We start from the raw sequence: 13,534 nt of genomic DNA on the forward strand, positions 1-13,534 counted from the left end.
AGGGCGAGGCTGGAATCTACAGGCTTGAGGCTAGAGGCTAGAGACTTGGCTTGACTTGGCAAGAGGCGAGAGCCTAGAGACTTGGCTTGGCTTGGCAAGAGGCTGGAGGCTAGAGGCTTGAGTCTTCAGGCTTGAGGCTAGGCAGGAGGCTGGAGTCTTCAGGGTTGATGCTATACAGGATACTGGAGTCCTCAGGCAAGAGGCTAGGCAGGAGGTTGCAGTCTTCAGGCCTGAGGCTAGGCAGGAGGCTGGAGTCTTCAGACCTGAGGCTATGCAGGAGGCTGGAGTCTTCAGGCCTGAGGCTATGCAGGAGGCTGGAGTCTTGAGGCCTGAGGCTAGGCAGGAGGCTGGAGACTTCAGGCCTGAGGCTAGTCGAGAGGCTGGAGACTTCAGGCTTTAGGCTAGGCTTGGCAGCAGGCTGGAGACTTGAGACTTGAGGGGGCTCAACTTTCCACCCTATTGTACTTTGTGCTGGCATTAGAGTCCAGGAAGTTCATGAGAATGAATGGTGAACCTACAGGCAGCTTGGCTCAGCATGCAGTAAATTTGTAGAGATGGCAGACTGTTGCAATAAACATCAGGTTGTTATTTTAACTTTCTACATATTGACTGGGAGTCCAATACTGTAAAGGAGATAGATGGAACTATCTGAATACAAGAATAAAGATCTCCCCTGAAGGTGTCTGGGATCCTGGTGACAGCGTACATGGAACACTGTGCACAGGTGTGGTCCCCCTCCCAGAGTCAGCCTGTGGGATGATGGGAATGAAGAGAGGTTTTCCAGATTTATCTGGGGGCTAAGGTAGTATCTTCGATGAGATTACACTGACTGAGACTGTCTCAAAATTAGTGAAATAACCAGTAGTATGACTGAGGCAGACACATTCTCACAGGGTATGGGTTGAATGATGTTTCCCCTGGCTGGGTTGAGGAACCACGTATCACAAACTCAAAATCCAAGGTCATCTCAGCAGGATGGAGATGAGGAGATTTATTTTTTAATTCAAATGGCAAATCTAGAGGCTCAGCGATGATGCGAACGTTACAGGAAATTGGCGCTCAGGTCAAAGATCAGTCATGTTCTGACCGAAAGGTAGAACAGGCGCGAGGGGCCGAACGGCCACGCATTTTTCTGTTCCTGATTTTGGAAAGAAAAAGTTTACCTTTGCGCCTGGTTCTCCCTTGGCCTTCCGCTTGCTGGATTTCAAAAGGGAGCGCTGACATCTCCGGAGTTCCACCGGCAGCCGCGGCGGGCATTTTCCGTCTCCCAGCAGCAGGGGATGGGTCTAGGAGGAAGCTCCGTTCAAGAAGTACGGATCCACGGCGGGAGAAGGCCAGGCACCCGCCGTGTAGCTGAAGCATTCACGGAATCTCCGTCACACTTTTGACCTCTAACATCGGAAGCATTCAGCACCCCGGCAGGTGTTGCAGCCTTTAGCCGAAGTGCCGCTCCAGATCTCCAGCCTCTCCCTGAGACCACTCGCTCCCGGTTCCAAAGTCCGGTCCACTCTGAAACTCAGTGTCCCGCCCACTGACTCTGGTCAGCCAATGAGAACATGCTTCCCCCAGTGGTGTTCGTTGATTGGTTGTGAGTGTGTCTGAGGACGGGCTGCTACCGGAAGCTGGAGATGTGAGTCTCAGTTTGTTCTCAGAATCAAAGGAAGTTTCCCGATGCTCAAAGTTCAAAGTAAATTTTATTATCAGAGTACAGATAAGTCACCACGTACAACCGCAAGAATCATTTTCCTGCTGACATACTCAGAAAATCTGTACAGTAGCAACTATAACAGGATCAGTGAAAGATCAGCCAAAGTGATGAAGACAACAAACTGTGCAAATTCAAATATATATATAAATAGCAATAAATAACGAAAATATGAAAGAACCGCAGCGGCTGCCGATGGATCTCTGGACATCTCACCGCTCACCTGTGCAATCTGATGGGCTGAAGGCCAAAGGAGAACAAGGGGGCATAGATAAACTCGTGCTTCAGAAAATAAGAAACAGTAGCAGGCATGGCCATTCGGTCCCTCACGCTGATTCTGCCCTTCACTGATCTTTTACCTGAACGCCACTTTCCTGCAACGTTCGCAGCATCACTGAGCCCCTAAAAAAATGTATTTTGAATTTAGATCCTTGTGCAGAAAATTCCGAAGATTCACTGCAGTCTGGATGAAGAAATTTCTCCTCATGTCAGTCCAGCTGAGGAGATCTCGGAGTTTGTGTCTTTGACACCCCGTTCCACAACCCAGCCGGAGAAAACGTCATTCCTGCCTTAACCCCGTCGATATCCTGTGAGATTGTATCTGTCTGTTATTTCTGTAAATCAGAGATAGGCCCAATGCGAACATTAATTGTGGGAACATCTCAATGGATGGGCAAGTCAGCGTAGTTATCCTCTGTTGTTCAAGAGCCTGATCATTGAAGGGTAGTAACTGTTCCTGAAACTGGTTGTGCGAGTCCTGAGGTTATTGTACTTTGTATATGATTCCATAAAATAGCTAGACGGGTGGGTGAGCATCTCCGATGATGAATGCTGATTTGGCACGACAGCATTTCCTGTAGATATGCTCAGTGGTTGAAAGGGCTGCACCCATGATGTACTGGGCCAAATCCAATACCTTATGAAGGTTGGTTAAGAGGGCGATGAACTACTTTGTTCATCACGCTCTCGATGAGAATCTAGTTTTAAGGAAGTTGGTTACAGTTCTTTCAGACCAGCAGTTTTGACTACAAGAACACCAAGCGGTAGTCAGCACGGAGTGCCCTGCAGTTACTGCAGGAGAAGGACTGAATGGACACAATGGAGTGGTTCCCTGAGCAGACAGTCCAGACCATCTGGCAGAATGCCTCATCACCAGATTCACCAACAGGCAGCAAGCGCTTATCTGGCTGGCGGCGAGATGAGTCCTCTCAGTCTGATCTTTGTTATATGCCCGGAGATCACCCCCACAGCGCGCTGCCCCGGGATTACTGCAATGGAGACGAGACGGTCACTCAGCTCTTTGTGGACTATGAGCTGGCGAATATACGTGGAGAAAGATGCAAGGGCCTGTGCCACAGCAGCTGCGTGACAGAAGACTCATTGATTTTCGGGTTATTCCCAGGATGCACAGGAAGACCGACAGTGAATGCTGCTGGAAGATCATCAACTCGGTGGAAGACCCCCGAAACTTGTTGGTCTTCCATCACATAGAGATTTCCGGAGAGCAGATGTTCCCACTCTAGGGTCCACGGTTAATGGCGTTGATCCATGACGTAAAAAAAAGGTTGGGAACCCCTGTCGTACAGGAATGCTGCCAACTGGCATATTCCAGGCTGCAAGGACACTAAACTATCGGTTTCCTCTCCTACTGGACAGGGAGGGCCCTGGTTGGCTGAGGAATCCTCTCAATTATTGTCGTACTGAACCAGCTCAAGGGGGCCACAAGAGCGACAACAGTCCTATCGGTTTTAACGAATGTAAAAGAGCTCTAAATACCTTACTGACAACGAATACAAATCATTTGTAAGTACATTACACGTTTTATAATTGTGAATATTTTTATGCTGAATAAAATTTATTTTGATAAAAATAGCAACGTCTGTGCGGTGTCCAGAGTGAGGGAACCGGCAATTCCATTGGAACCGGGACGGACATGGGTTAGGTCACGAAGTTTCTTCTTGATGGGCCGTTGAAATCAGGATTTCACCGAAAAACAATAATGTTTTCCATCCTGTGATGTAGAATGTCCAGTACTGTGCATTTTCCTGCAGCCATCTGTCTCTTCACAGCACAATATTCTCTCCACACCCCCAGTTTCATGGCATGAACTAATTTAATAGTTGTTTTAAATATTAAATTAACCGCGGTTTTAAACCCCAGTCTGACAGTCTTTAGAGAAAAATGAAAACGAGTTGCTAAAGGATCTCAACGGGTCAGGCAGCATTTGTGGAGGGAATGGACAATCGACATTTCGGGTTGAGACAGTCCAGATGAAGGATCTCGACAGGGAACGTCGATTGTACATTTCTCTGCACAGATGCTGCTCGACCCACTCAGTTCCTTCAGCATCATGTTTCTTACCCGAGATTCCAGCATTGCAGTCTCTTGTGCCCCTCTTTTCAGAACATGCCCCTTTCAGTCCTGCCTTAGACTGAACCCGGCTCTTCCCTCCGGCTTCATTTCTGTTCTACTTCTTCTTTAGCCATCACGCCTACCGGGACACCAGCAGCTCGACTGAGTCCCCTGCCGAGGGTTTATCGGCCCTGTGGCTTCTCCGTTCACCACAGGACTTCAATACTCTTCCAGGAGAAGGTCCTTCCGATCCCAGGGATGAGGCTTTTGGAGATTCAGTTGATGTCTCTGTTGCTCTGGATTTTTACGGGATGGGGTTGCTAGCTCAGTGCCCTTCCATGCTCTGCCGGGCTTGTGTAGTTAATGACAGAGTTTACATTTCTGTTCCGACCTGTTTATTGTGTTTCTGATATGGAAATTAGTACGATCCCTTCCCATTGACGCATGCAGTAACATAATATTCGTTCCCTAAGAGTGCAGAGCGTGTAGTGGACAATCGCAGTACTGCAGGGGATCAGCAGCTCTCCGAAAGTGAAAGGTTTCTGAATCAGGAAGTGCCGACAGTTAACATGGCTTCGAAAGGACAGGCTGAGAGTTGGATCGAGGAGGTAATTTGTCCCATCTGCCTGGATTTCTTCACCGATCCGGTGTCACTGGAGTGCGGGCACAACTTCTGTCGTTCTTGTATCACACGGTGTTGGGACAGGAAGGAGAAAAATTCCTGCCCGGAATGTAGACAGAAGATTGCTGACCGCACCCTTGGGGTTAGTTGGGCCTTAGCAAATCCTGCTGTACAAGCTCGAAATCCAAAGCTGAATCCGAATGGGAAGGAAAGTAAACTTTACTGCGAGGAGCATGAGGAAGAACTGAAGATATTTTGTGAAACGGATAAGACACTGATCTGCCTGATCTGTAGAGATGCGCAGGAACACAGAGAGCACCGCTTCAAGCCGATTAAAGAAGCTGTTAAAATCTACAAGGTAAAAATAACACGAATTTGAGACTCACTCCTTCCTCCCTTGTGCTGTCCTACAAACACACGAGCTCTCAAAGTCTCAAAGGTTCAGAAGTCCAATTTAATGTCTGAGAAATGTATACCATATACACCCGGGAATGCTTTTCTTCACAAACATCCACGAAAACAAGGGAGTGCCCCAAAGAATGAACGACAGTTAAAGGTGAAACCACAAAGTAACACCGCCCCCCACCCCCAAGTTCCCCCTCCCGCGCGTTAGCGGCAGCGAGCTACATACCCCCACCCCCCGAGCGCAAAAAGAAATAACGCTTCGCAATCTAGCGTGAGCTAATCAATAGCAAAGACACAGACTTGCAGTTGCCCCAAAAACTTCGCGTTTCACCCGGCATTCGACATACCACAGGTTCTCTCTCCATAATAAATTGTGCCTGCATTTTCGCAGCGAGCGGGAGATATATCAACCAATTCGCTGGTTTAGGATGTTTAAAGTCCGTTACGTCGCTTTTTTCGAGCTCTGTGCCTGAAGACCGCAAAGATCTCCGGTCATCGGGCCCACAGCAGAAGATGTCCCCGCTGCCCTGACTACACACCGGTCTTCTGCCGTGACGGTGACCCTCGATCCGCCTGTCTCCAGAGCCCCGAGGACTTAGGCTTCCAACACGAGCCGAACTCTCACGCTGACCCCATGGCGTACCGAACAATGGCCGGTCCTGAAATCCCGAGACCCGCTGCCATTCCCGCAAACAACCAAAGTCAGCATACAACTCCAGGTCAGGGTCTTCAAAAGAACCATGAAAGGGAAAAAAAAAATAAATATACTAAAGATGGACATATCATTCTTTGCAACTTTCGCTACGTCCAGCAGGATTCTGCCATCATGCACATACTTCTCTCCCACAGTCCAGCCGCACCACATACCCCACGACTCCCCATCTATCTGCAGGGATCACTCACTACGAAACTCCTTTATCCACTCGCTCCTCCCCATTGAACTCCCTACAGACACTGATACCTCCAAGCGGGGCAATTGTTACACCTGACTCCACCACTTCCTCCCTCGTAACCATTCAGATCCCCAAGCAGTTGCGATTCCTCTCGTTTCTTCCTTCGTCGATTCCCCTCTCGCACTGGATTGCTCCATCTCCTGCCCTTTACCTCTTCTACCAGTCCCCTCTCAGCTTCTTACTTCCTCCCCGACGCTCCCTCTTACGTTGTCTCACCTGTCACCTGTCAGCTGGTTCTCATCCCCAACCCTTTTATTCGCGCTTCTGTCCCATTCCTCCCTAGTGCTAATGAAGGGTCTCATCCCTAAACACTGACTGTTTATTTCCCCTGCATGATGCTGCCTGACTCACTGAGTTCCTCCAGCATTTTGTGTGCGTTAATCGGGTTTGATCACCTGTTTCTTTTGATGCATCTTTGTTTTTATTTCCTTCGCTCTCTGACTTCCAGGATCAGCTAAAATTTTCCTTAGACTCTCTTTCAAAAAAGAAATCAGACGTCCAGAAAAAGGAGCAGCAACAGAAAGTGAGGATTTCCGGAGTTCTGGTGAGGCTTCCTGAGCGGAATTTCTGATATTACGGTATAATTTTGCTCCCTTTAATGCAGAATAGGAGAGTATCGAGCTCCCGTGACCCGGGTTCGGCCCTGTCCTCTAATGCTGTCTGTGTGGAGTTTGCATGTTCTCCCTGTGACCACGAAAGATTCCGAAACACTCCAAGGACATGCTGGATGAATGGCCAATTACAATTAACCCTGTAAAGGCGGGAGAGGGTGTGCGTAAATCAGATGGGAGATTATAGATCAATAATTGAGAATAGGTTTCAGGAAAACGTGAGGGAATGGTGACGACGGGAATCAGAAGTAGCATGGACTGTAATGGACCGAATGGCCATCTTAACGACAAATGGAAACAGAACACAGCAATACAGTAAATTAATCTTCACCTTGAATTCGACAGGAACAGTCACATTGCGTTCAGACCCACATCACATCCCAGTTTGCTGAACTGCGCCAGATTATCACTGAGAAAGAGCAGAGCTTACTCAGGGATCTCAGGGAAGAAGAGGAGAGGATTCTAAATCCAATGGAGAAAAATCTTCGAGAGATTCAAGAGAATATCAGGTATATTCAGGAGGAAATCACGAAGTTAAAGGAACAGATGGATGAAAAAGACAGTGTGATACTTCTCAAGGTGAGGGATTACATTTCAATTGGTTTCTGTCAAAGGGCACTAAATGAACAGTGGTATATTTGAAATAAACACAGCACAGAGGCCAATTCTAACAAATCCATTGTCGTTGCTGGTGACCTCACAGAAGTTGTCATACTTGCATGAAGCGCCCTCTAATCACTCCAATAATGACATTTCAAAATGTCCAAGACATGCTTTCGATCCTTCATTAGCAAAATACAATCTTCAAGCAATGAAACTTCGGGGTAATTGATTGTAATGTAAGCTGCAACGCAGCGTTCAAGAAAAGATATTACATCTGTCCGTCTCCAGCTCAAAACTGTCCAGAACAAAGCACGAATACTTAACTTTTTCCTTTCGCTTTTACCACGCGCCCACTCACGTGACTAGTTACCATAATAAACACGCAACACAGAATACAATGCACATTGAAAACAGATGCGGTGCTCCGACACACATTGTTTACAAATGACAGTAGACTGATTTTCACCCAATAATTGATGCAACTATTCAGCGTTGTTTTTGTGCAAAATATGGATTTCCACAACTTCTCTACATCCCAGGACAGAATGAAATCTTCTCTGATATGATTTACTCGTATCATAACACAGAGTTACTGAATTTGTCCTTAATTACCACGTTAAATGTCCTCTAAAACTCCTATTAACACCAAGTTCCAGTCATAGGCTGCGAGTGTGTCTGGTGCGGTGGGTGTGAGGGCCTCTCTGTCAATCACTGACAGCAAAGAATGTGACCCACACATCAGACGTATCATCCATATCCGGTTTCCGTCAGATTACGGAAACTTTCACTGCCTCTTTAAATTTACAGATGACGTTCAAATGGGATTATATCCCATTCTCTATCATAATCAGGGTATTCGGTCCATTTTCTCCCATCAATTTCCCTGCATCACAAGCCACCTCCACCTACTCATCACACCCAGCAACAGTACCCCAAACTCCATGGTCTCTCGTGTGTTTATCCAGCTTCCCCATTACATACAATCTCTGCTGTTCGGCTTCAACCATTCCGATGGTAGTGAGTACCACATCCTCTTCACTAATTTTCTAGTGGGAATTACGAAATTCCATCTGGAATTTTATCTTGTCATATGTCTCCCCATGAATAGAGTTATTTTCTCAACCTGGACACTAATCTTACATTCATCTATTTTATAACCGTGACGTCATATACAGATGAAAATACACAACCTGTCCTCTCTTTCGTGTAACTTTCATCCTCTAAGTCATGGTCTAACTTTCAGAAATCTTCCCTGTAGTATTCCGAATTCTACTATAGTTTTTCGGTGTCTGAGTGATTGCGGGAGTGGGAATTTTCAACAACTTGTAATGACTTGGATGAAATTCCGGATGTGGAGAGTAAGTCCAAGTCTAATCAGATTTGTGTTTTTACTTATTTCAGGAGGAAGCTGATCGGAACAGGAGGTAGGACATGGTCTTTACTGAAAAATTGTATGAATTTGTAAAATAGTTCATAATACCAGTTCATAACCAACAGTTTGATACTTACAGTATTAATGACGATATCCAGGGATTGACAGTGACAAATGAGGTCCTACCGGTTGAAAAATTCGATCAACCCTATTTATTGAACACAGTGCTGAGAGAAGCACTTGATGCCATTAATCGAGGTAAAACTTCTCCTTGTTCAATTAAGTTTCAATATGAAGCAAAAGTTGCCTGTAATACTGGGCTGAAGAGGATCTGAAGTTTATTCCACATCAACCCCACCGACTGGGAGGCATCAGTGTCACATGGTCAGGTGGAGATGTCAGACCCCTGAACACACCAGCACAGGGTCACAATACAATTTGGATGGCAGACGATAGCTCTCTCCCAAATATGAAAAGTATTTTACACGGAGGATCGGGTAACCGTGTTTGACAAGGGAAGTCAAAGCACTAAAGCAAAAGGGAGGGCATACAATGTAGCAAAAAAGTAGGAAGTTGGAGGATAGAGAAGGGATTGATATGAACAGAAAACAAATAAAAGCATTAAGAAGCGAAAAACAGGAGATATGAGGGAAAGCTTGCCAACATTACACAGGACTGTACAAAGAGTTTTTCTTTAAAATATTTCAAGAGTAAAAGAGAGACGAGCGTGGAGACTTACCTGTAGAACACAACGGTGGAGAGGTAGAAATGGGAGCCAAAGACATGGCAGGGGCACTTATCAAGCATTTTGTCTCAATCTTCACTGTGAAAGATAATCGTTGTTTGCCAGAAATGTGACAATACTAGGAGATAGAAATGCTATTACTAAGGAGAAAGTGCCTGGGAAGATGAAAGGTCTGAATGTAGATAAATCACCTGGACAAACGGACTACAGCACAGTGTTCGGAAAGAGGTCGCTGAAGAGAATGTGGAGGCATTATTAATGATCTTCCAAGAATCAATTGATTCAGGATTATTCAAAGCGACTGGAAATTGCTTCACTTTCGCTGCAAATTTCTTCCCTTTCCTAATGACGGGCGGTGGGCGATGGGGTTGTGCAAAAGGGGACAAAGGGATCCTCATCTCCATCCTTATCCCCCTCCACATTCTCTTTACATCTGCACAGACAGTTCACCCACAGGCTTTCCACCCCTCCCCCATCTAGTTCAATCTGCCATTCTTCTCTCTCCTACTAGTCCCCATTATCACCTCCAGTACTGTCTGAAAATTCACCCTCCCCCAATTTCACATTTCACACTCACACATGAATGTTAACCTTGATTGCAGGGCCTGTTCCTGCGCTGTACTGTTCTATGTTCTCTGTTTAGAAGAATGAGAGGAGATCTCAGGGAAACACATTTTTTTGCAGGGGTCAACAGCTAGGACATTTTCCCTCTCTGAGGAGTCAAGTGTCAGGCGTCACTGTCTGCTTGGAATTGTCAGCACCCGTGGCGGGGGGGTGCGTTTTGGGGATTCTTAGCCATTCAGTTCCATCGGCGTACAGCATAGAAATGTGCCCTTCGACACATCACCTCTGTGCTGACTTATTTGCCCATCTACATTCATCCCATTGTCCGGCATTAAGTCAGTCTTCTTCTATGCCTTAGAACCATAGAACATTACAGCACAGAAACAGGCTTTTTGGCCGTTCTTGGCTGTGCCGAACCATTTTTCTGCCTAGAACCACTGATTTGCACCTGAAACATATCCGTCCACGCACCTCTCATCCATGTACCTGTCCAAGTTTTTCTTAAATGTTAAAAGTGAACCCACATTTACAACTTCATCTGGCAGCTCATTCCACACTCCCACCTCTCTCTGAATGAAGAGCCCCCAGTGATGTTCCCTTTAAACTTTTCCCCTCTTCACCCTGAAGCCATGTTTTCTGTTCTGTTTTCTCCACCAGCTTCAGCTTGCTTGCATTCACTCTATCTGTACCCATCATAATTTTATACACCTCTGTCATATCTCCCGTTATTCTTCTATGCTCCAGGGAACAAAGTCCTAACCTATTCAACCTTTCTCTGCAACTCAGTTTCTCAAGTCCTGGCAACATCCTTGTAAACCTTCTCTGCACTCGTTCAACGTTATTAGTATCCTTCCTGTAATTTGGTGAACAAAACGGCACACAATACTCCAAATTCGTCCTCACCGATGTCTTAGACAACCTCACCATAACATTCCAACTCTTAAACTTAATACTTTGATTTATAAAGGCCAATGTACCAAAAGCTCTCTTTACGACCCCATCTACCTATGACGCTACTTCTAGGGAATTTTGTATCTGTATTTCTATATCCTTCTGCTCTACTGCACTCCTCAGTGCCCTACCATTTACCTGGCATGTTCTACCTTGGTTTATCCTTCCAAAGTGCAATACCTCACACTTGTCTGTATTAAACTCCATCTGCCATTTTCAACCCATTTTTCCAGCTGGTCCAAACCCCTCTGCAAGCATTGAAAACCTTCCTCACTGTCCACTACATCTCCAGTCTTTATACCATCAGCAAATTTGCTGATCCAATTTTCCACATTATCATCCAGATCATTGATATAGATGACAAATAGCAATGGACCCAGCACTGATCCCTGTGTCACATCACTAGCCACAGGCCACCACTCAAAGAAGCAATCCTCCACTACCGCTCTCTGGTTTCTTCCATTGAGCCAATGTCTAATCCAATTTACTACCTCTCCGTGTTTACCAAGCAACTGAATCTTCCTAACTAACTTCCCATGAGGGACCTTGGCAAAGACCATACTGAATTCCATGTAGTCAACATCCACTGCCTTCCCTGCATCCACTTTCCTGGTAACCTCCTCGACAAACTCTAATAGATTTGATAAACATGACCTACTACGCACAAAGCCATGCTGACTCTCCCTAATAAGTTCCTATCTATCCAAATACTGGTAGATCCTATCTCTTAGTACCTCTTCCAATTATTTACCTACTACTGAGGTCAAATTTACTGATTTATAATTTCCCGGATTACGTTTGGAGCCTTTTTTAAACAACCTTGCCTATTGAAGTGTCTGTCCAATCGTCTCTTAAACACGGGACTGGAGGCCTGTAACCTGCAGAGGTCGGTGCTGGGACCACGGTTGTTTGTCATTCATATTAATGATTTGGATGATAATGTAGGTGACATAGTTAGTAGGTTTGTGGGTCACACTAAAAATTATGATATAGTGGTCTGGAAGAGAGGTATCTCTGTTTACAGCGGCCCCTTGATCAACTGTAGAGATGGGTACAGTGACAATTTTTTTAAAAATACATCTTGGCAGGAACGTAGATAAGAAAGGTGGGAAGGAACAATGGGAAAATGGGACTAGCTCATTAAAGCAAGTTAGTCGGCATGAACAAGTTGGGCCAAAGAAATTATGTGACCTCCTGTTTAAATCTCTTCACTCACCTCCTTCCCATCTTAATCCACCCCCTTCCCAAACTCGTTTCTGCGGTCTATCTCCCCTATTTATTTCTATTTTTGAGGGAAGTTGTAGACCTGAAACGTAGACTGTTTATCTCTGTCCACACACCGTGCCTGACCCGATAGGTTCCTCTAGATTTTCGTATCTGTTTGATCGGGAAATCTCTGCTCTTCGTCCAGCGTACAAATCTTGAGGAGGTATTAGTTGTCCATCCGTTTCGGTTGGGTCAAACCACGGGACAAGTTCGTGTCGGCCACCTGACAGCGCCTGAGGCCCAGCAGCCTTTCCACCGGTCCCGGGCCGCGCTGCCGGAGTCTTCCCCCGGTCCCCGGGGACGTACTGATTGAGACTCCCTCCGCTCCACGAGGACGCGCTGCCGAGCCTCCCCACCCCCGCCCACCAACACCACCCCCCACCCCCGTCCCACCCCGATTCCCGCGGGCTCTCTAATTCTCTTCTTCTTCCCCTAGTCTCTGTCACTCTGGATGTGGAAACGGCGAGTCCACGGCTCGAGGTGTCTGAGGATAGAAAGGGTGTGAGATGGACCCGGCAACGGAGGGATCTCCCTGAGACCGGGAAGAGATTCACAGACTGGGAATGTATACTGGGATCGGAGGGTTTCACATCGGGGAGACATTACTGGGAGGTGGAGGTGGCAGGGAATCGGGTCTGGGGTCTAGGAGTGGCCGCAGAGTCTGTCGAGAGGAAAGGAGGGTACAGACCGAGACCGGAGAGCGGATTCTGGGTCATCAGGCGGAATTGTGACGTATTACGTCGGGATTATGAGGTGATCCACTGGGATTGTGACGTTTTCGGTGTGCACACCTCCCCTGATTTCCGTCTCCCTGCCGGTCCCATCCCCGGGAGGGTGGGAGTTTATCTCAGTTACGAGTCCGGGACAGTTTCATTTTACAACGCGGAGACCAAGTCCCATCTCTACACCTTCACTGGGAATAAATTCACGGAGAAACTCTATCCTTTCTTCTGGACTTGGGATGTAAACCGGTGGCTGAAAATATCCTCCGGTTCCGGTTCCGCTCCGGGTCTGTAAACTGGTCGGGTCCCGGGACCGGCGTCATGAGTAAAGTCCTGTAAGTATAAATGTGCGGAGAGTGAAATAAACACGAGATGAGAATTATAGATATGTTAATTTTAACTAGTTCACTGCATCCGACAGCGGGAACGGAAACACCGCGGATTCAGTTGCAGCCGCGTGGCGGCGGGTCCTGAGCTCCCCGGGGTCCTAAAGTCCGAGGGTAAATGGGACAGGTTGGGGCGATGCTGACTGGTAAAAGGAGGTCAGGGCGAATCTTGGTAACCATTACTCATAGGGGCAGATTTAGGCCATTCAGTCCATCGACTCCGCTCTGCCATTCCATCATGGCCGATCCCGAATCCCACTCCACCCTACATACCTGC

At 46.8% G+C, this 13,534-nt stretch overlaps 1 protein-coding gene across 1 annotated transcript; it reads left to right on the forward strand.

Annotated features, from left to right (window-relative positions):
- Positions 1-4,598: 4,598 nt before the first annotated feature.
- Positions 4,599-13,237, forward strand: LOC134339817 (zinc-binding protein A33-like). Its single transcript, XM_063036639.1, has 6 exons — positions 4,599-5,037; positions 6,486-6,581; positions 6,994-7,227; positions 8,653-8,675; positions 8,763-8,881; positions 12,586-13,237. The coding sequence occupies exons 1-6, from the start codon at positions 4,627-4,629 to the stop codon at positions 13,164-13,166; spliced, it is 1,464 nt and encodes a 487-aa protein (XP_062892709.1). The 5' UTR covers positions 4,599-4,626; the 3' UTR covers positions 13,167-13,237.
- The last annotated feature ends 297 nt before the right edge of the window (positions 13,238-13,534 follow it).

The sequence above is a fragment of the Mobula hypostoma genome, chromosome 30 (assembly GCF_963921235.1).
Source record: "Mobula hypostoma chromosome 30, sMobHyp1.1, whole genome shotgun sequence".
In the NCBI taxonomy this organism is placed as follows: domain Eukaryota; kingdom Metazoa; phylum Chordata; class Chondrichthyes; order Myliobatiformes; family Myliobatidae; genus Mobula; species Mobula hypostoma.